The 14,881-nt window shown below is 44.3% G+C and overlaps 1 protein-coding gene across 1 annotated transcript in view; it reads left to right on the top strand.

The window, feature by feature from the left end:
* KIF6 (kinesin family member 6) overlaps positions 1–14,881 on the top strand; it is an 82,929-nt gene that overhangs the window by 58,541 nt on the left and 9,507 nt on the right. Inside the window, exons 5-7 of the mRNA XM_038761192.1 lie at positions 2,948–3,032; positions 3,432–3,567; positions 7,078–7,166. Coding sequence (XP_038617120.1) covers positions 2,948–3,032; positions 3,432–3,567; positions 7,078–7,166 — 310 coding nt within the window. The remainder of the gene's footprint in view (positions 1–2,947; positions 3,033–3,431; positions 3,568–7,077; positions 7,167–14,881) is intronic.

Below are 14,881 nucleotides of genomic sequence, written 5' to 3'. Positions count from 1 at the left end.
CCTCCCTCTTTTTCTATTTCTCTCATTCTCCCTCCCTCCCTCTTTCTCTGTTTCTCTTTCTCCCCCTCTTTATTTCTCTATCGCTCCCTATTTCTCTCTCTCTCTCTCTCTCTCCCTCTCTCTCTCCTCTTGGCTCTGTGTTGTAAGTACAGGCTCTTTAGTTCTTAGTTCCTCAGAATATACTGTTCACTGAGCTCATAGAATTCCTCCACTGACCTCTAGTGTTGCCCCTGCCATATCTCTCCCTCCAAATAGAGTCTCCAGTTTCACATTGTTTCCTCTCAAGGTCATTTTGAATCCCTTTTAGAATTCTACATTTTATTAATTCATCAGTGATTGATTACAATTGAAAAAGGACTCACTTTAGAATGGAAAAGTTCACACAAAGCACCAATTCCAGAACATAAGCTGTAAAAAAAAAAAAAAAGACTAGTGGTAGGTGGAGACTCCAGAGATAATCTAATTTCTGTGGATAATATAATAGCTGAGAACCAGCATGGCCTAGTGGATAATAATAATAATAATAATAATAATGGTATTTGTTTAACACTTACTATGTGCCAAGCACTGTTCTAAGTGCTGGGGTAATAATAATAAAGTTGGAATTTGTTAAGTACTTACTATGTGCTAAACACTGTTCTAAGCACTGGGGTAGGTACAGAGTTGTCCCACATGGGGCTCACAGTCTTAATCCCCATTTTACAGATGGGGTAACTGAGGCATAGAGAAGCTAAGTGACTTGCCCAAAGTCACACAGCTGACAAGTGATAGAGCTGGGATTAGAACCCACAACCTCTGACTCCAAAGCCCGTGCTCTTTCCACAAAGTCATGCTGCTTCTAAGCCAAACATGGGCCTGGGATTCAGTGGACCTGGGTTCTAATCCTGGCTCCACCACCCGTCTGCTGTGTGACCTTGAGCAAGTCGCTTCTCTTTGTCTCGGTCATTTCATCTATAAAGTGGGGATTAAGACTGTGAGCCCCCCATGGGACATGGACTGTGTCCAACCTGATTAGCTTGAATTTACCAAGCACTTAGTACAATGCCTGGCACTTAGTAAGCCTTTAACAAATTCCAACATATATAATATAAAACATAATAATATATATCCCCATCCTCCCATTCCCCTGTGTCTCCAGGCAATTTCACCAAAATCATCCAATAGAGGTAGGGAAATTAAAAAGGCTTTTTAACCTTTACTATGTGCCAAGTTCTGTCCTAAGCTCTGGAAGAGATACAAGAAAATTGATTTGAACACAGACTCTGTCCTGCTCAAGATTCACAATCTAAATAGGAGGAACAACAAGTATTGAATCCCCATTTTTACAGGTGAGGAACCTGAGGTGCACAGGGGTTATACTGCTACCTAGAGTTATAAAATCCAGGGCTCAGATTTGCCAGGAGACACAAAGATGTTTAACAAAAGCAACACCATGATTAATCGGGCTCGTAGGACCAGTAGAATGCAATGTCTCCAGCTGACAGTGAATTTGAATCACTATGAGATGATGTGATCAGAAAACCAAGTCCTTTGCTTCCCTGCTAAGAGCTGCAGGCCATCGGAGAAATTGAGCTTCTGACACCGCACATCCCTTTGCAAAATGCCATTTTGGTTTCTCCTGCCAACCAAAGTGATGTATTGTTTTATGAGACACCCCGATGCCAAAAAGAACCAGAGGGTTTATCAAATTGATCACCAGTTCTGTAGCAGCAAAAAACGAGGAGGAATTCTTCATGCAGCGTGATATGCCATCGACGATTTCAGAGCAACTGGGATCCCCAGAAAATTGCATCTTGTCCTGTCTAATGGCACGACCCTTCCCATTTGATATGCATCTGATGGCCTTCGAATACTAAATGTGGCACCTAGAATTTCATGGATGAATCTACTTAGCTTGTGACCCATGATGAGGCTGATCAGGGCAAGCTGTAGCTGGTATCAAGAAATGGTCTAGTGAGATGGAGAATCCCTCTAAATGGACAATAAATGCAATGCCCTGGAATTTCTAGAAAGATGAAGTTAGGGGATTCTAGGAGTTGTGAAGCATGCAGCATTCAACTGCCATTTCAAGCCATGTAGTTCTGGGATAGGCCAATTCCCCAGCACAATATAGCTAGAGAACCTGAGGACCACCCTCACATTGTACTAAAATCAGTTAGACCCTGTCTAGTTCTGTCACCAGTTCTTTGCTCCTCAACTGAAAGAGGAGAATGGAAAACATTGAGAGGGGTCAGAGAAGAGTCCCAAAAATGATTGAAAGGTTGGAAAAGAAGTTAATGAGGGAGAGGTTTTGAAAGAATGGGATGAATTGGACCAGAAATATAAGGAGGACTCTCACTCAGACCACGGTGCTTGGCACATAGTAAACGCTCAACAAGTACCATCATTATTATTACCACAGAAGGTCAATTAACCGTAGCAGGTAGGATCCAGTTCATAGGTAAAGAAGAATTTTGTGTCATTCAGAGTTGTCAACCACCGGAATAGGTTATCAAGAAAGGTTACGGAAAGGAAAATTGCGGAATCTGCTCTGGAGGTCTTTAAAAATAAAATGAATAATCATCTTCATCAATCAGTCAATAGTATTTATTGAGCACTTACTCTATACAGAGTACTATACTAAGCACTTGAGAAAGTAAAACACAATGGAGTTGGAAGACACGTTCCCTGACCACAAGTAACTTACAGTTTTAGATTGTGAGCCTCTTGAGTGTCAGGGACAGTGTTTAATTCTCACCCATGTATTCTTTGCCAGAGTTTAGCATAGTGCTTAGTGCACAGAAACACTTGGTTAAAGTGATGACTGCTACTACCAGGCTGGAACAGGTGCTGTCCTGTCTAAAGACAGGAGGATGGGCACGATCTTTGCAAGGGCTCTCTTTGGCTTGTCCTCTTTCCTGCTTTTCTCCTGGCATCTTATGTAATGTGTGGATAACTAATTTGACAGGTGTTGCGAATATTCCCATGGAATCGATGGATTTAGATCAAGTGGAAGAGAAACTCCGGGCGCAAATGGAGGAAGAGAAAAAAAGGTGCCAGTGATTCTTTTAGTGTCTGCTCACATTAGTAGAAAATTAAATGGGTACTCCTCCCTCCTCCCTCCCCCGATCTTATGATGCAAAATCACCCCTCCCGGACTTCCTGTCATGTTTTCAAAATAGTTGCATCTGGGAATTGTGTTTTTTCTGCCGTATCCTCTCTCAAATAGCAGATTGTTTCATAAAATCCAACCTGTCAGTCATTTAAGAAATGTAAAATCCTAAGCAAGTGTGTCACAGGATTTCTTCAGTGCTTTGAAACATTGTGTTATATTGCCAGCTGCCTCCTGTATCGTATCTGATAAAGATGTACTGCTCTGTTTCCCTGAGTCTATTTCCACTGATGGCTCTCTAAGCAGAAGTTACAGGTAATTTCTTTTTATTTCACCCTAGCTACAAAACAATGTTCAATCGCCTAAAAGGCCTGAAAGTAGAAATCGAACATCTGCAACTGCTTATGGAGAAAGCCAAGGTGAAGCTGCAGAAAGAATTTGAAGCTTGGTGGGCAGCAGAGACTTCCAATCTGCAGGTATCTCAGTCCCCTGTTTTTCTTCACTACTGTGTGTCTGTTGTTCCAGAAATGTCCAGGCGGTATTTCCAAGCTCAGCAGTCCAGGATGAAGAAATAAAACCGTCTCACTCTGGAGATGAAGAGTAGTCCCATCCATTTCTCATGAAGAGGGAGCAAGAGGGTTGAATGCCAATTTTTTCTCCATCCACCTGGATGCTGGATTTGGAAAACTGAGCAGGAGATAATAATAATAATTGTGATATTTGTTAAGCGTATGCTGTGTGCCAAGCGCTGGGGTGGTTACAAGCAAATCAGGTTGGACACAGTCCCTGTCCCACATGGGGCCCACAGTCTTAATCCCCATTTTACAAATGAGGTAACTGAGGCACAGAGAATAAGAATAATAATGATATTTGTTAAGCATTTACTATGTGCCAAGCACTGTTTCAAACACTGGGGTAGATACAAGGTAATTTGGTTGACCCACATGAGGCTCACAGTCTTAATCCCCATTTTACAGATGAGGTAACTGAGGCACAGAGAAATTAAGTGATTTGCCCAAGGCAGCAGACAAGTGGCAGAGCTGGGATATTCTGACTCCCAGGCTTGTGCTCCTTCCACTAGGCCACCATGCCACCAAGGAGAAATGATCTCTCCACCCCCATATGACCCTCTGTTTGTTGGGGGTGGGGGAAAATCCCATGATTGGGGGCTTGGAAAAGCTGTCTCTTGCACTCCAATTTGCATCTTCCTGATTGCATCTTTGTGATGTCAGTCAGTCCTCAAGATCCCTACCACATCCATTCAGTCTTAGCATCACAGGAATGGTTTACTGGAAAATATCTCTGTGTACATGGACATGGGCAGTAAGTTACCTTATATGATAAAATACATTTCAAGCCAAACTAAAACAAAGCTGAAAAGCTGATGATAAGGTGGAGGAGTGAGGAAGGGGGAGTTTTTTTTAAATGTCCCTGCCTGCTATTTGCTCTTCACACCTTTCTTTGTTTTTTTCTTTTCCTAATGGTATTTGTTAAGTGCTTACTATATCAATCAATCAATCAATCATATTTATTGAGCGCTTACTGTGTGCAGAGCACTGTATTAAGTGTATGGGAAGTACAAGCGCTATATATACTATATGCCAGACACTGTACTTGACGCTAAGGTAGATACAAGATAATCTGGTTGGACCACAGTCTATGGCCTTCACAGGGCTCACAGTCTTCATCCTCATTTTAGAGGTGAAGTAACTGAGGCCCAAAGAAGTCACTTTACTTACCCAAGTGTCACACAGCAGACACGTGGCAGAGTTGGAATTAGAACCCAGATCTTTCTGACTCTGAGGCCCATGAACTTTCCACTAGGCCACACTGCTGCTGTGCTTCCCCTGAGGAGTAGTCCTTTGGAGAGACCCTTCTTCATCTAAGGGATTTGCTGATTTTCATATCTGTATCGTAGTGGTGGCTGCGGCAAAAATAGGGATAGACCATAGGGAAATTGCCCTACTTTACAGAAGGAGGGATTTTAGTAATAATAATGATGGCATTTGTTAAGCGCTTACTATGTGCCAAGCACTGTTCTAAGCACGGGGATAAATACAAGGTAATAAGTTGTCCCATGTGGGGTTCACAGTCTTAATCCCCATTTTACAGATGAGGTAACTGAGGCACAGAGAAGTTAAGTGACTTGCTCACGGTCACACAGCTGAAAAGTGGTGGAGCCGGGATTAGAACTCACGACCTCTGACTTCCAAGCCTGTGCTCTTTCCACTAAGCCATACCGCTTCTATAGGAGGGAACTTCCTCCCATTGAGATATTTAGTAGAGGTGACCAAGATTCGCCCTCCAAGAAGATCACCCTCTAGACTGTAAGCTTGTAAACTCCCCGAGGACAGGGTTCTTGTCTGCCAACTCTGTTGTATTGTACTCTCCCAAGCACTTGGATTTGCTCCCTTTCTTCACCCCTCCCTCAGCCCCGCAGCACTTACATCCATATCTGTAATTGATTTATTTATGTTAATGTCTGTCTCCCACTCTAGACTGCAAGCTGGCTATGGACAGGGAACCTGTCTTTGGTATATTGTACTCTCCCAACTGCTTAGTACAGTGCTCTGCATGGAGTAAGTGCTCGATAAATACCACCGATTGATTGATGGATAAGGTGAGGAGTCCTGGGGGGACTCTAGACTGTAAACTCGTTATGGACAGGGAATGTGGCTGTTATTATATTGTACTCTACTAAGTGCTTAGTACAGTGCTCTGCAACACAGAGTGCACTAAATAAATACGATTGACTGAAACAGCAGTCTTAACAAGGGTTCTAAGAGACCAGTCAATCTGAACAGCAAGCTCCCTGGAGTTTATGAAATGGCATCCTCAAGAATCTCACCTTCTCCAGCTTGGCCTCAGGGCACTGAACTCTTTGGGGGCTAGGAACCAGGTATTTACCTCATCTATATATTTCTTTCCCAGCACTTAGTACAGTACTTTACACATAGTAAGCACTCAATAAACACTATTATTACTGCATGCAACTTTGCCAGTGAACTGATTTATTCTGCAAATTCAGGCCAGGTGGACTCAGCCTTTCAAAAGGGCCTTGAAATAATAGAAAAGGAGTGTGGCTTAGTGGATAGAGAACCGGCAAACAGGAGTCAGAGGACCTGGGTTCTAATCCTGACTCCGCCACTTGTCTGTTGGGTGACCTCGGGAAGTCACTTCACTTCTCTGTACCTCCGTTTTTTCATCGGTAAAATGGGGATTAAGACCGTGAGCCCCATGATGGACAGGAACTGATTCCAACCTAATTAACTTGTGACTATCCCAGCTCAGTACAATGCCTGGCATATTTACTATTCTATTTATTTTGTTAATGATGTACATATAGCTTTAATTCTATTTGTTCTGACGATTTTGACACCTGTCTACATGTTTTGCTTTGTTGTCTGTCTCCCCCTTCAAGACTGTGAGCCCGTTGTTGGTTAGGGACTGTCTCTATATGTTGCTGACTTGTACTTCCCAAGCACTTAGTACAGTGCTCTGCACACAGTAAGTGCTCAATAAATACGATTAAATGAATGAATGAATATAGAAAGCACTCGACAAATGCCGGTTATAATAATAATAATGATAAACATGGTATTTGTCAAATATCTACTATGTGCCACAGACTGTACTAATTGCTGGGGTAGATACCAGATAATCAGATCCCACATGGGACACACAATCTAAGCAGGAGGGAGCACAGGTATTGAGTCCCCATTCAGCAAACAAGGGAACTGAGGCACCGAGAAGTTAAGCAACTTGCCCAAGGTCACACAAGTAGGTATTTATTGAACGCTCACTGTATAAGGTAAGTGGCAGATCTGGGATTAGAACCCGGTTCCTCTGACTCTGAAACCTGTGCTCTTTCCACGAGGCCAAACTGCCTCTCAGTGGGAATGACAATGAGAATGTCCAGACAGGCAGCTATAGGAAAACTAGATTTCTGGGGGATAACAATATTTTGAATGTTTTTGGTCCAACAGGAAAACCCACCACCAACAACTCATTCAACAAGTTCCTGGAAGTCTTCACCCTCCACTCTTGAGTCCCAGCACCAGCCAGAAGGCAGAAGGTAATGCATTCATTCATTCATTCATTCATCGATTGTATTTTTTGAGCTCTTACTATGTGCAAATCACTGTACTAAGCACTTGGGTGAGTACAATACAACAACAAACAGATGGATTTTCTAACCGCACGAGCTCACAGTTTAGAAGCTCAGCGGGTATGTTCTCAGTTGGAGCTGTAAAACTTTCTTCCTCTCTCCAGTTTGCTTCTGTGGCCAATTAATTGAAAGTTTGCTTTCAGCATAACAGCAGTGTGGCTTGCGAAGCAGTGTGGCTTAGCGGATAGAGCACTAGCAGTCAGAAGGACCTGGGTTCTAATCCCAGCTCTGCCACTTGTCAGCTGTGTGACCTTGGGCAAATCACTTCACTTCTCTGGGTCTCCGTTACCTCATGTGTAAAATGGGGATTAAGACTGTGAGCCCTATGTGGGACTGGGACTGTGTCCAACCTGATTAACTTGTATCTACCCCAATGCTTAGAACAGTGTTTGGCACTTAGTAAGCACTTAACAAGCACCATAATAATAATAATAATAATAATTATTATTATATCTGCCCCATAACTTAGCACACTGTTTGTCCCACAGCAAACGCTTAACAGATACCACCATTATTAGTAGTAGCAATGGTATTTTATTGAGGGCCTGCCAAATTTGATGCCTTGTACTAAACTGTTGGGAAAGTACAAGGGACCCTACAGCAATACAGAAACAGCCCTTTGCTTTACAATCCATTGTCACAGTCTGACTACAGCTGGGAGAAGAGCAGCTGTTTCCAATATTCAGGAGTGTGAAATCAATGGTAAATATGATTGAATGAATGAATGAATTTACTGAGCACTTACTGTGTGCAGAGCACTGTACTAAGCGCTTGGGAGGGTAGAATATAACTCTGTAACAGAATTGGTAGACACATTCCCTCACCACAGTAAGCTTACAGTCTAGAGGGAATTAGAGTTATGCTGGATAATAGAACAGGCTAGTATGACCTTTTCCTCAATTCTTTGTGATAAAAGTAAATTAAATCCTGGTCCTCCCTCTTCTCTTGCCAACTGGGACCAGATTTCTATTTTCTAGCCCCTTCCTCCCAGTGACACCTAGAAATTTGGCAGATTCTAGTTCTAACATTCTTCCCATTGGAATAGATTCGACTGTGAGGCTAACTCAGGTTGGCTCCAACTCACTAGAAAATTAAGTTACCATTCACCAGGGACATCAAACTTCCCAGGACTTCATTATTTCCCCAGCCCTGACAGATTGTCCTAAAGCCTCTGTCCCATAGTTATCAAAGTGAGGCTAGCTTCCAGTTTTCTGTTTTGTTGTCTATAAGCACAGAGCAGGAAATCCTATGAACTCTGCCTTTCCTTTACATGTGCCTTTTTGTATTGACAATTTCCTGTCAATGATAGAGTCCTGAAACTGATGTTTCAGAAATTACAGCATGCAGTTCGTAAGGCCAAGCAATATATATATATATATATATATATATATATATATATATATATATTCTTGATCTCCAGTTTGCTTGCATGTTTCTTAACTGGCTGTATCTCTCAGGACTATTCTGCAGTACTCAGACAGTAGAAACTTCTGAGCCACTTCCAGATGGTTGATGTAATGCTTAAGGAAAGCAAAAACATGTAATGGAAAGGTCAATGTGTGGCTGAGGTAGCGGAACAGAAACAGAGTGTCCAAGATATCTCAAATATTTCCAACTCACTGTATTTCTGTTTTCCTTGACTGTGTGTAAACACTGCCAGAACATTTGTAAACTATCCCAGGTAGAGAGTGATGTTCGGAGAATAAGTAAGCAGGGTAGAGGAAAAGCAGCCTAGTGGAAAAAGTATAGACTTGAGAGATAGAGGACCAAGGTTCTAAGGACCGTCTCTGTATGTTGCCAACTTGGACTTCCCAAGCGCTTAGTACAGTGCTCTGCACACAGTAAGTGCTCAATAAATACGATTGAATGAATCCCGGCTCCGCCAGGTACCTGCTGTGTGACCTTGGCAAGTCATTTCACTTCTCTGCCTCAGATACCTCATCTGTAAAATGGGAATTAAGACTGTGAGCCCCATGTGGGACAGGGATTGTGTCCAACCTGATTAGTTTGTATCTATTCCAAAGCTTAGTACAATGCTCAGCACAAATATTATTATTATTTTCAACCTCAGGCAAATTCCTTAACTTATCTGGACCTCCGTTTCCTCACCCGCAAAATGGGGATTAACTCTTACTCCCTTGTACTTAGACTGTGAGCCTCAGGTGGGACAGGGACTGTGTCCAACCTGCTGCTTATCTTGTGCTTAGTACAGTGCTTGGCACATAGTAAGTGCTTAATCAATACCATGAAAAATGGACCATTTCTGCCAATACCTGCTGTGTGACCTTGGGCTTAACTTCTCTGTGCCTCGATCGCCTCATCTGTAAAATGGGGATTAAGACTGTGAGCCCCATGTGCGACATGGATTGGATCCAACCTGTTGCTCTTTCATCTGTCCCAGCACGTGGAAGCATATAGTTAGCCCTTAAAATTAGCATTTAAAAAAAATCTTACTTGGGCTTCTAGAGGAATTCTCCAGCTCTAGTCATAACCTCGCATTCCATTTTAAGTGCATAGTACAGTGTCCTGCACAGAGTAAGTGCTCAATAAATACTACTGATTGATTTTGAGAGTAGCCAGGCAGTTTGTACAGATCACCAGGAATAGTCAGATTCCCTGATGGGTCAGGTCCTCTGAGAACGTGTCTCCAAGAAGTTTGGTGAAACAGCAGACCTCTCTCCAGGAAAGGGAACTTTAAGACACAAAGAGGAAAGGAACTCTCTATTGTGCAGTCGAAGGCCTCTCGGGTGTTTTGTTAAGTATCCGAGCAGTTTGAAGGGAGGGGAGCAGAATTTTCAACCCAAGCCTTGTCTGACGTGTTCCATCCTCATGAGGAGGTGATGGATCCTTTCCCATTATGCCGGGGGGTGGGGGGAAGGGGACTCCCCAGTATGCAGGGGGGACAATGGATCCAGGCCACAAATGTTGAAAAGCAGCCCTGGATGAACTCCTTCCTCATAATAATAATAATAATGGCATTTATTAAGTGCTCACTATGTGCAAAGCACTCTTCTAAGCACTGGGGAGGTTACAAGGTGATCAGGTTGTCCCATGGGGGGCTCACAGTCTTAATCCCCATTTTATAGATGAGATAACTGAGGCACAGAGAAGTTAAGTGACTTGCCCCAAGTCACACAGCTGACAATTGGTGGAGCCAGGATTTGAACCCATGACCTCTGACTCCAAAGCCCGTGCTCGTTTCCACTGAGCCACGCTGCTTCTCAAAATACCACTAATTCCTCATGCACTCTATTCCTCTTCCCCCTCATTGCTTCAGACTTCTCAGCACCCACCACGGCCTATGTTATTTAAGACAGGGAGCCAAAGACATTCCCAAAGCGTGCAATATAACATGTCTGCTCGTTCCTGCTGCCGCCAGGATAAAGCTCGGAAGTTCATTTCTTTTTTTTTTAAAGAAGACATTTTTGTGTGGCATCCAGTAACGTCTGTGAAAAGTCTCCGAGTGTGTACGTTTGGCTCTGCGCTACGAAACCAGGAGACACGATTTCATCAACCTCGTGGATTCCTGCCCAATTCTGGCTCCCTCCCTGATTTTCATTTGAGAAGTTTATCTTTTTCTTGGGTAGCAGTTATCCCGCCCTCTAGATGTTTTCCACTCACAGGGGTTGCAAGTTTAAATGAGGAGCAGCCAAAAAGAGTGACCCCGTGAACCATCTAAGAACAGCTACAGGAGTCTGAGAGTTGTAAGACACGAATGGCGGATGGATTTAATAATTATGGTACTTGCCAAGCACTGTTCTAAGCGCTGGGGAAGATACGGGATGTTCATGAAGAGAAGTTGATCATCCCCTTCTTCCCATCCCCTGCCAAATAGCCTGGTGACAGTGGAGTTAATTTCCTCCTCTAGATTGTAAGTTCCCCGATAAGACTGGAAGCTCCTTGAGGGCAGGGAGTGTGTTTACCTCTCTCTATTGTCTGTAGATTGTAAGATAGCTGTGGGCAGGGAAGGTGTCTTCCAATCGTTGTATTGTCCTCTTCCAAGCACTTAGTTCAGTGCTCCACACACAGCAAGCCCTCAATAAATACAGTTGATTGATTATTGTACTTTCCCTTATGCTTAGTACAGAGCTCTGCCATGACAAGGTGCTCAATGAATAAAACTAGTTGATTGATCGATTGACAGAGAAGCAGCCTGACCTAGTGGAGAGAGTACGGGGCCTGTGAGTCTGAAAGACCTGGATTCTAATCCTGCTCCACCACTCGTCTGCTGTGTGAGGATTGAGAGATCGTCTTTTTTTTTAATGATGTCTGTTAAGCACTTACTTAAGTACTAAGCATTGGCGTAGATACAAGCTAATCAGGTTGGACACAGTCCCTGCTCACAGACATAATTCCCATTTTGCAGATAGGGTAACTGAGGCACAGAGAAGTGAAGTGACTTGCCTCCTTGGGGAGAGGCAAGACAGACCCATACAGAATCAGTACTGAGGCAGATAATCGGAAATGCCAGGAACACTCGTTCATTCAATCGTATTTATTGAGCGCTTACTGTGTGCAGAGCACTGTACTGAGCGCTTGGGAAATACAAGTCGGTAACATATAGAGATGGTCCCTACCCAACAACGGGCTCACAGTCTAGAAGAGGGAGACAGACAACAAAACAAAACCTGTAGACAGGTGTCAAAACCGTTAGAATAAATAGAATTATAGCTATATGCACATCATTAATAAAATAGAGTAGTAAATATGTATAAGGAAAATACATAGAGTAATAAATATGTACAAATATATACAAGTGCTGTGGGGAGGGGAAGGAGGTAGGGTGGGAGGAGGAGAAGAAAAAGGGGGCTCAGTCTGGGAAGGCCTCTTGGAGGAGGTGAACTCTCAGTTGGGCTTTGAAGGGAGGAAGAGAACTAGTTTGGCGGATGTGCGGAGGGAGGACATGAAAAGGATGTGGGCCGGGGGTCAACGGCGGGACAGGCGAGGACGAGGCCCGGTGAGGAGGTTAGCGGCAGAGGGGCGGAGGGTGCGGGCTGGGCTGGAGAAGGACAGAAGGGAGGTGAGGTAGGAGGGGGCGAGGGGATGGACAGCCGAGATGGAGAGGAACATAGGTCCATGTGTGGAAGGAGCACAATCTTTCACTTCCTTTCGAAGCCTTACAGGGGGCTCTGTCTACAGGCCAGATTTCCCCCACTGCCTCCCAAATAATGGTACTTATTGAGCGCTTACTGTGTGCAGAGCACTGTACTAAGCCATGAGTCGTAGTGTAAAGACCACGGACCTGGGAGTTAGAGGACGTAAATTCTATCCCCACTCTGCCACTTGCCTGCTGTGTGAACTTGAGCAAGTCACTTAACTTCTCCTTGCCTTGGTTGCCTCATCTGTAAAATGGGGATTACGACTGCAAGCCCAGAGTGGGAGAGGGACTGTGTCCAACCTGATTATCTTGTATTTACCCCAGCACTTAATACAGCTCCTGGCTCATAGTAAGCTCCTAACAAATACCATTAAAAAAATAAATGGAGCTCAAGGGAGCATAATATAGTGGAGTGGGTAGATGCAATCCCTGCCCCAGAGGAGCTCACAGTCAGGTATGGGGGAAAGACATGAAATTAATCAATCAATCGTATTTACTGAGCACTTACTGTGTGCAGAGCACTGTACTAAGTGCTTGGGAAGTACAAGTTGGCAACATATAGAGACATTCCCTACCCAACAGTGGGCTCACAGTCTAGAAGTGTGATGATTAAATGACAGATCAAGGAAGCAGCAGAATATAAGGATATGGATGTAAGTGATGTGGGGCTGGGAGTGGTGTTTGTCATAAGGGTCTGCTCACACACAACATCTGCCCTTCGTCCAGAGCTGCGGGCCACAAGCAGGACTCATCATACCATGGTGACTGAATACACCTTTAAATTTTTTTCAAAACATTTGAAAGAAAAATGCAGCAACTAGCCAGAGAAGTTCTTATTGCTCTTGATTTGGGAATTTGGGGAATTTCGAAGGATCAGTATGGCTCAGTGGAAAGAGCGCGGGCTTTGGAGTCACATGTCATGGGTTCAAATCCCAGCTCTGCCAGTTGTCAGCTGTGTGACTTTGGGCAAGTCACTTAACTTTTCTTTGCCTCAGTTACCCCATCTGTAAAATGGGGATTAAGAATGTGAGCCCCCTGTGGGACAACCTGATCACCTTGGAACCTCCCCAGCGCTTAGAACAGTGCTTTGCACATAGTAAGCACTTAACAAATGCCATCATTATTATTATTATTATCATAATGGGTTTACAAGGTATACCCAGAGCATGCCCATTGTGGGCAGGGATTGTCTCTCTTTATTGCTGAATTGTACTTTCCAAACGCTTAGTACAGTGCTCTGCACACAGCACTCAATAAATACAATTGAATGAAAGAATCTCTGAGAGATGGCAGATACCAGTTTTAAGGAACAATCTTCAGGGGATTGTTCAACCATAAGTCACTCAGCCAGTCAATTGTATTTATTAAGCACTTACTGTGTGCAGAGCACTGTACTAAGCACTTGGGAGAGTACAGCATAGCAATATAATGACTCATTCCCTGCCCACAGTGAGCTTACAGTCTAGAGGGGGAGACAGGCTTTAACAGAAATAAATTACATATATGTACCTAAGTGCTGTGGGGCTGGGAAGGGGGAGGAATAAAGGGAGCAAGTCAGGGCAACGGAAGGGAGTGGGAGAAGAGGGAAGGAAAGCTTAGTCAGGGAAGGCCTCTTGGAGGAGATGTGCCTTCAGTAAGGCTTTGATGGTGGGAAAAGTGATTGACTGATGGATATGAAGAGGGAGGGTGTACCAGGCCAGAGGTGGGATGTGGCCAAGAGGTTGGCAGCAAGATAGATGAGATGAGACGAGAAGCAGCGTGGCTCAGTGGAAAAGAGCCCAGGCTTTGGAGTCAGAGGTCATGGGTTCAAATCCCTGCTCCACCAATTGCCAGCTGTGTGACTTTGGGCAAGTCACTTAACTTCTCTGTGCCTCAGTTACCTCATCTGTAAAATGGGGATTAAGACTGTGAGCCCCCTGTGGGACAACCTGATCACCTTGGAACCCCCCAGCGCTTAGAACAGTGCTTTGCACATAGTAAGTGCTTAATAAATACCATTATTATTATTGTTATTATTATGAGATGGGGGTACCATGAGAAGCTTGGCATTAGAGTGTGGACCAGGTGGTAGTAGAAGAAGCGCCCTTTGACAGGGGCCTAGCTCTGGGCACAGGTATCAGGATGTGGTATTGATTGTAAAAGGAGCCCCTCCTCAAATGCTGTGCTGGAAATAACCCTGTCTAAGCCAGTGGCTCCAGAAACAAAACGAGGCAGCACCAGAATGAGAGTTTTCGAAAGAAAATAAAGTAGGTCCTGCCATCTAGTGGGACCATTTGATCCTGAGAAAGCTCACAGGCCAGATCTGGCAGAACCTCCTCACCCTGGGCTTCAAGGCTGTCCATCCCCTCGCCCCCTCCTACCTCACCTCCCTTCTCTCCTTCTCCAGCCCACCCCGCACCCTCCGCTCCTCTGCCGCTAATCTCCTCACCGTGCCTCGTTCTTGCCTGTCCCGCCATCGACCCCCGGCCCACGTCATCCCCCGGGACCTGGAATGCCCTCCCTCTGCCCATCCGCCAAGCTAGCT

The sequence above is a fragment of the Tachyglossus aculeatus genome, chromosome 19, assembly GCF_015852505.1.
Source record: "Tachyglossus aculeatus isolate mTacAcu1 chromosome 19, mTacAcu1.pri, whole genome shotgun sequence".
Taxonomy (NCBI): Eukaryota; Metazoa; Chordata; class Mammalia; order Monotremata; family Tachyglossidae; genus Tachyglossus; species Tachyglossus aculeatus.
The sequence above is the reverse complement of the archived record's forward strand: the minus strand, read 5'-3'. Positions and strand labels throughout refer to the sequence as shown.